The following is an 8,496-nucleotide window of genomic DNA, read 5'->3' on the forward strand; positions in this document are numbered from 1 at the left end:
CGACGGGTGATAAATCATCGAGATGATCATGTGCAAATAAGAATACTGGTGTGCAAAAGAGCAGAAAAGTAAATAAATGAAAACAGTATGGGGATGAGGTAGGTAAATTGGGTGGGCTATATACCGATGGACTATGTACAGCTGCAGCGATCGGTTAGCTGCTCAGATAGCAGATGTTTAAAGTTGTTGAGGGAGATAAAAGTCTCCAACTTCAGAGATTTTTTGCAATTCGTTCCAGTGCAGGCAGCAGAGAACTGGAAGGAAAGGCGGCCAAATGAGGTTTTGGCTTTAGGGATGATCAGTGAGATACACCTGCTGGAGCGCGTACTACGGGTGGGTGTTGCCATCGTGACCAGTGAACTGAGATAAGGCGGCGCTTTACCTAGCATAGCCTTGTAGATGACCTGGAGCCAGTGGGTCTGACGACGAACATGTAGCGAGGGCTAGCCGACTAGAGCATACAGGTCGCAGTGGTGGGTGGTATAAGGTGCTTTAGTAACAAATAATCATAACGGAACCTAGCGATTAAGAGCATTGGGACATTAACCAAAAGGTCTGCCCTTGATCAAGACAGTTAACCCCTAGTAACAACTGCTCCCGGGTGTTAATCTGCTAAATTGTAATTATTCGCTCCTATAGCCTATTTATTGCCTACCTCCTCATGCCTTTTGCACACATTGTATATAGATTCTCTTTTTTTTCTTTCTTTTTCCTACTATGTTATTGACTTGTTTATTGTTTACTCCATGTGTAACTCTGTGTTGTTGTCTGTTCACACTGCTATGCTTTATCTTGGCCAGGTCGCAGTTGCAAATGAGAACTTGTTCTCAACTAGCCTACCTGGTTAAATAAAGGTTAAATAAAAAAATAAAAATATCATATCGTGAGGTCCCTGGCAATTCCCAGCCTTATTGACAAGGTAAGAAAACGTTCTCATAATAAGCTTCACTATTCACAAAGGCCTAGCTACTGTAWGACTAGCATGGGATGATCACAAGGTTAAATGGCAGAGCAATATCAATACAATGTCACGTTTTACTATCTGTTCATTCTGTGACATCATAAAGCTATGCTCTCCTACAATGCATAAACATCTCAATACTGACCCAACTCAATGATGCGTAGGCCTTTAGTATCTGGGCAATTCCACCGTAATGGATCTCTGATTTTTCACTTTAAAATGTATGTCAAACAAAAACCAATGATTGCAAAGTTAAATAAACCATACAACTCTATGCAAAAGGACTACTTTTAACAATTTCCACAGACATTTTGACAAAAAACTCATCTGAAGAACCATGCAAAGTTTGGTAACAGAATGTGCTATTTGTGCCGCCATTCTCTTACCAAACTTTGCATCTGCACTGTTCTTCAAGTAAATGTGTTTTTGTCATATTATCTGTGGAAATTGTTAAAAGCAGTTGGATGATTTGTTTATTTTTTAAATCATTGGTTTTTGTTTGACATAAATTTTAAAGGGTAAGGAAGGAAGCATGAGTTTTTAACTCACCAAAGTGTGGTCCAAGACTGAGTAACTTAGTTGTAGTCACGATTATGTTCTGATTATTATGTTCTGATTATTATGTTAAGTTATGTAGTTKTGTTTTAGCGTTTTTACATTTATTAACTTATTTCTGGAAATCTTCTGAACTACCCACAATGCACTATTTCTCAACATCATATGGAGAACCGGTGCTACCTAGCTATGTTCCAGCTGGCTAACATTCGCTACTAGCCATGCTAGCATGTAATTACATTCCAAARTAAGTATTGTGGGCTATTATGTACATCCACGAAGAAGAAACCATATAAATTCATGTGAAAAACTGCATCTCCTCTTCTCCCGTGCGTTTGTTAGTGGTAGTCGAGCGAGTGAGTGTTGTAGTAGTTTTCTGTCGTTAGTAGCTTGTGCAATAATACCCACATACTGCAGTAATACCCACAAGGACGGGGTTACGACTCATTTGTGGCCCAAAAACGAGAAGCTAGTTTTGAAGTGGGACTGGTTTGTCCGGTTGAAGCGAGCGGATTGGAGTATGGGAACCATGCGCACGTCTACTGTATGTTGTGCTCATTTCACTCTGGAGGACTTCGATGGCTTAGTATAACCAGTGAAAGCCAGGATTCGGAATGAGACTGACTGAAACCAGGTGCTGTGCCGAGCTTGAACGTGAAGCCTGCAACCTCTATTTCCTACCGACCTACGTGAAGCCTGCAACCTCTATTTCCTACCGACCTACGTGAAGCCTGCAACCTCTATTTCCTACCGACCTACCGGTACATTGCGAGTGTCAGCAGTGATGGAGATAAACCGGATAAATTCAATGTGGCTTTACCTCACTATATCGCTATTGGATTAACTGACTCTCCCTCTGCCGGTGAAATGGCCTCTCCCTCTGAAGGCCTCTTCTTCGCTCTTCTTTGACTTCGGTAGCTAACTCAGCCGTCAATCGGCAATTCTCCAATTGGCTTGCTGACTAAGATAACTGCATATACCGGTAACATTGTTTGATAACTGGTTAACTATTACTGGTCTGTTCAACCTCTCTTTCGTATCGTCTGAGATTCCTAAAAATTGGAACGCGGCCGCGGTCATCCCCCTCTTCAAAGGGGGAGACACTCTAGACCCAAACTGTTACAGACCTATATCCATCCTGCCCTGACTTTCTAAAGTCTTCAAAAGCCAGGTGAATAAACAGATCACCGACCATCTCGAATCCCACCGTACCTTCTCTGCTATCAATCCGATTTCTGAACTGGTCACGGGTGTACCTTAGCCACGCTCAAGGTCCTAAACAATATCATAACCACCATCGATAAAAAACAGTACTGTGCAGCKGTCTTCATCGACCTGGCCAAGGCTTTCAACTCTGTCAATCACCACATTCTTATCGGCAGACTCAACAGCCTTGGTTTCTCTAATGACTGCCTCGCCTGGTTCACTAACTACTTCTCAGATAGAGTTCAGTGTGTCAAATTGGAGTGCCTCTGGCAGTCTCTATGGGGGTGCCACAGGGTTCAATTCTCGGGCCGACTCTTTTTTCTGTATATTTCAATGTCACTCTTGCTGCGGGTGATTCTTTGATCCACCTCTACGCAGACTACACCATACTGTAAACATCTAGCCCTTCTTTGGACACTGTGTTAACAAACCTCCAAACGAGTTTCGATGACATACAACACAACTTCCGTGGCCTCCAACTGCTCTTAAATGCAAGTAAAACTAAATGCATGCTCTTCAACCGATCGCTGCCCGCACCCGCCCGCCCAGCATCACTACTCTGGACGGTTCTGACTTAGAATATGTGGACAACTATAAATACCTAGGTGTCTGGCTAGACTGTAAACTCTCCTTCCAGACTCATATTAAGCATCTATTAATCCAAAATTAAATCTAGAATTGGCTTCCTATTTCGCAACAAAGCCTCCTTCACTCATGCTGCTAAACATACTCTCGTAAAACTGACTATCCTGCCGATCCTTGACTTCGGCGATGTAATTTACAAAATAGCCTCCAACACTCTACTCAGCAAATTGGATGCAGTCTATCATAGTGCCATCCGTTTTGTCACCAAAGCCCCATATACTACCCACCATTGCGACTTGTACGCTCTCYTTGGCTGGTCCTCGCTACATATTCTCCGCCAAACCCACTGGCTCCAGGTCACCTATAAGTCTTTGCTAGGTAAAGCTCCGCCTTATCTCAACTCACTGGTCACCATAGCAACACCCATCCGTAGCATGTGCTCCAGCAGGTATATTTCACTGGTCATCCCCAAAGTCAACACCTCATTTGGCCGCCTTTCCTTCCAGTTCTCTGCTGCCAATGACTGGAACGAATTGCAAAAATCACTGAAGTTGGAGACATATCTCCCTCACTAACATCAAGCATTGGCTGTCAGAGCAGCTTACKAATCGCTGCAGCTGTACACAGCCCATCTGTAAATAGCCCATCCAACCTACTACCTACCTCATCCCCATATTTGTTTTTTCTGCTCTTTTGCACACCAGTATTTCTACTTGCACATCCTCATCTGCACATCTATCACTCTAGTGTTAATTGCACAATTGTAATTACTTCGCCACTATGGCGTATTTATTGGGGCGGCAGGGTAGCCTAGTGGTTAGTGAGTTGGACTAGTAACAGAAAGGTTGCAAGTTCAAATCCCTGAGCTGACAAGATACAGATCTGTCATTCTGCCCCTCAACAGGCAGTTAATTGAAAATAAGAATGTGTTCTTAACTGACTTGCCTAGTAAAATAAAAAGATGGCGTTATGTATTTCGAAAAAACACTGGTTTACTTTAATGAGTTAGGTGTTGAATGCACTCACATAGTGCTAACGTAACATTAGCATGCTTGTTGGCTAGCAACTTTGCGAGCTGATTTGTAAGAATAAATTGATAGTATTTGCTTGTAAATTCGCTGAAAATGTAATGGAAACCAATAGTCATGAGTGAAAACAATTTGGTTTAATTTAAAATGATACATTTAAAGTTGTTTCTGCCTAGGAAATAGGCTGACTCGTCAGGTCCTCCATATTAAGTCAAACTCTGCAAATGTTTTTTACTGTGTGACTTCGTCATTCTTCGGAATTCTGATCAGTTTTATGTAATAACAACAAACAAAAAAAGTGAGGTGTAACTTTGCATTGGGACTTTTGATGTGTATTCTAATGTAAAACCTGTGATACGTTTTTGCTACCTACCCTTTAAAGTGAAAAATCAGACTCTCAAAATGGAATTGCCCCTATTCACAATGCATTGTCAATGTTGTCACAAGTGACGTTTTGTATTATGATTTTGTATTTTTCAATGTTCCTTCCTTGAATGAGAAGTTAGGATATTTGTAATGTAGCGGAAATGTTTTGGCCTTGTGTTGTCTACTACAGTTTTGACGTCCACACCCAGTTTGGGAAAGATTGACATTTTGCAAACACACCAGACCCTATGAACTATTTAACGGCCAAATGAATAGGAATATGTTTGGCATAATTGCATATACTGTATATGGAAACATTGTATCTTATCTTAAATAGGAAACAGGCCTATAAATTAAACTTGCGAAACACTATGAAACTATTTGTTTCATGTCAAACTTTAGCATGCAACAGTTTTTCCTCATGTGACTGGTGTCATGGTGCCAAACTTCAACTATCTGTAACGCTAATCTCACTCAAGATACTCAATCCCTTTTCATCAGACTCATTCGGGTAGACAAACATTAATATACGACCGTTTGATACCTTACCTGTGTGTAATTTTTGAAATGGAAATAAACATAAGTATTTTCCCCTCTTCTTTCTATCCCAGGACAGGAAAGAGATTTCAGAAATCGCTCAATTGTTACGCCCCATGATGTCCGTTTGTCACGGGTGGGAGTCAGTGCCACTGGGTCCATTGCGGCTCAAACTATGGTGGAAGTGCAACAATTGGTAGCCTATAGGTAGGTAAKGTCCAAAATGGCAGCCATGCTCTCAGTTTCTACACAAGGCGGTTATCGTTGTTGATGGATGATGACGTCAGATTTTGATGTCTTGACACGCTTTGGTCGTTACGGAGGAGGAAACATTCCTTCTCCTGGCCTGGCCTACTCGCAACAGTAACAATGTAACAAGCCTTGTCTAAATGGCAACTTTATTTTGATGTCAATGCAAACTTAGTAAAAAATAAAACATTGAGTCGGGGAGAGAGTGCATMGGGTGGATGCATTTTCCCAATAAAATATATTTCAAGAAATGTTCTATGGTAGCCTAGATGTATTTTATAGCCTAACCTACCATAAAAAAAACATTTGTAACGTAACTAGTTACACCTGCTTACAACTGTGTTGCCAATAACTTGCAAACCGCAAGCTTTCACAGCATTGGGCAATCCAAACTGCTCTGAATGGGGCCATTACATAGGCTGTGTGTTTTTTTTTATTTTGGCTATTATTACAATGTTACAATATTCAAATAAATAAAATAACATTGAATGTGATTCTAATAGGCTATAAATGTTGCAGGTCTGGGTAGAGCCATATACAGTATCCTCTGGGTACAACCAATTCATMGCTTGTGSTTAAATTCTACTGAGTTTCCTTTAAAAATTATACCATTTAATAATTGTGTAGCCCTAGACAAGACTATTCCAGTAATAATCAATTTAGTTAGAACAGGTTTTATTACAGCCTACGGTCAATTGGTCTTCCAAGTGTCCTTTGCGTTTGTTCCCAAACCTATATTCAACCAAATAACATACTTAACCATCTTCGGAATAACTGTAAACACACACAAAGCGCTCCTCTGGCTTTGTTCATTCTCATCCAATTTCCCTGCCTCCTCATTGGGGCTAAGAGGATGCGGTGACTTCTGATTGGGTGAAAGTTTTCATCTGGCTTTAGCCCTTGTGGAGTCGCCCACACCCCACTCAAAATATATCCGTGGTCCAGCCGCTCTATGCTACCAGTTGTTCTACAGCCAGTCAGTAACATACTGACTAAAAATAAATCCGTTTGTAGACTATTTGTAGCAACTTCCTAACTAAAGATCATATATCCTAAAGCGCAGCATCCAGATTGAGACGCGTTGGTAAACACAGAGGAGGACAAATATTATTATTTTRTAAATCCGTTAAAAAGGAGCGAAGATGGTGTCCGCTGGACTGGAGATCCTTGGACTGGGACTGTGCGTCATTGGTTCGCTCCTGGTGATGGTCGTTTGCGGGCTGCCCATGTGGAAGGTGACGGCGTTCATCGAGGCCAACATTGTGGTGGCTCAGACCATTTGGGATGGGCTCTGGATGTCCTGTGTGGTGCAGAGCACGGGCCAGATGCAGTGCAAGGTGCACGACTCGGTCCTTGCGCTCGGCCACGACCTGCAGGCGGCGCGAGCCCTGACCGTCATCTCATGTGTGTTTGGCGTGCTGGGGCTAATGGTGGTGATCGCCGGGGCGCAGTGTACCAACTGCATCAATGACGAGAACGTCAAAGCCCGGGTGGTGAACGCCGGAGGGGTTATCTACATAATCAGTGGCTTGTTTGTTTTAGTCCCTCTCTGCTGGATGGCCAACAACATAATCTCGGATTTCTACAACCCACAGGTGCCCCCGTCCAAGAAGAGGGAGATTGGGGCTGCGCTCTACATCGGTTGGGCGGCCACTGCGCTCCTGCTGATCGGGGGCGCGCTACTCTGCTGCTCCTGTCCTTCTAACGGGAATTCGGGCTATTCGGCCAAATATGCCCCGACCAAACGGGCTACACCGAACGGGACCGTGGACTATGACAAAAGGAATTACGTGTAGCCCTGCGTCTCACCCTCATGATGGGGTGGCTAGGCTGTGCTTAAATGTGGTCTGTGGTTTTTTGAAAAACGTTTTTGAAAAACGTTTTTTTTTGCACCTGCAGTTTACTCTGAACTTTGAAATCAATGAAAGCGTCATTCCCTTTTGTAACACTGACTTTAAACTAAACACAATATTGGAGAACATATTCATTCATRCTTTTTTTGCAAACAAGAAAATAAACGTTTGGAGACTATGGGTATAGCCTAAAATGATAGCCAATGACAAAAAGGAGCGTCTTTGTTTTAGGTACAGTATTGTTTTAAATGTCCTAGGCTATATTTTCTATAATTGCTCATAATCTTTTGCATTTAGAAATGTTTACCAGAATTTGTTTTTCTAAATTAAGTTTTAATGACAATATATCTACTGTCTTTTTACTTCAGTGTAGGCTACAGTGACTTCAGAGTGGTTGCACTCCAAACCACTTAAAAGGTTTTTGAACAATGGATTTTTGCTGCATGAGACTGTGGGAAGATCGACAAAAACATGTTGGCCTATTTTTCAAACCAATACACAACTCAGGCATTCTTACATTTGTCTATAACAGCGGGAAATCACATATATTACACAAATTAGGACCATAGATTTAGATGTCAAATYTAGGATGTCCACAACACCTGTTCTGGAGTCTAAATTATTTTAAGATAAAACAAAACATTTAGCAAACTTGTGTTTTATATATGTACATATTGTGCCAGATGTGTTTCTTGTCATGGATTTTTAGGAATACACTGCTGTTTTACTGACTGGTTTTGATGTAAAGATCCATTATGTATTTGATGCAATATTCTTCTTTCCGTTGTTACACTGACATTAAACGGATATTGTTTAAAGTATTTGTTTACGTGTTTCATTTAAACTAATCGAAATGTAGTTGAATTAATAGAATAAGGTACCAAAACATCAGAACATGTAGTTTGTAAATCCTTAATATTATTTCTGGTTGGGCCTGCACGCAATGCGTCGTGTTCCCACCGTGGTTCCCCAAACCCCAGCCTGGCGGTTGTAAACCCCCACAGCAGGAGAAAGTACTTTGGTGAACTATAAATCCAGATGACAATACCTATTCAGCTAGAGTGGGGCTCTGCTGTTCAGCACACAATACTCCCCAACCCCATCCCCCTTTCAGCCAGCTCTCCCTCTACCCACCGCGCTGTTTAGCAGGCGTGTA

General features: G+C 41.8%; 1 protein-coding gene across 1 annotated transcript; it reads left to right on the forward strand.

The window, feature by feature from the left end:
* The first annotated feature begins 6,407 nt into the window (after positions 1-6,407).
* On the forward strand, positions 6,408-8,158 carry LOC111974907 (claudin-4-like). The gene has a single exon (XM_024002977.2). It carries the CDS (start codon positions 6,630-6,632, stop codon positions 7,281-7,283), a length of 654 nt encoding a protein of 217 aa, XP_023858745.1. The 5' UTR covers positions 6,408-6,629; the 3' UTR covers positions 7,284-8,158.
* Positions 8,159-8,496: the final 338 nt, after the last annotated feature.

Source organism: Salvelinus sp. IW2-2015, linkage group LG15 (assembly GCF_002910315.2).
Source record: "Salvelinus sp. IW2-2015 linkage group LG15, ASM291031v2, whole genome shotgun sequence".
Lineage (NCBI taxonomy): Eukaryota > Metazoa > Chordata > Actinopteri > Salmoniformes > Salmonidae > Salvelinus > Salvelinus sp. IW2-2015.

Excerpts from the sequence above, each read along its gene's own strand:
- LOC111974907 (XM_024002977.2), top strand. The coding sequence starts at position 6,630 with ATGGTGTCCGCTGGACTGGAGATCCTTGGACTGGGACTGTGCGTCATT.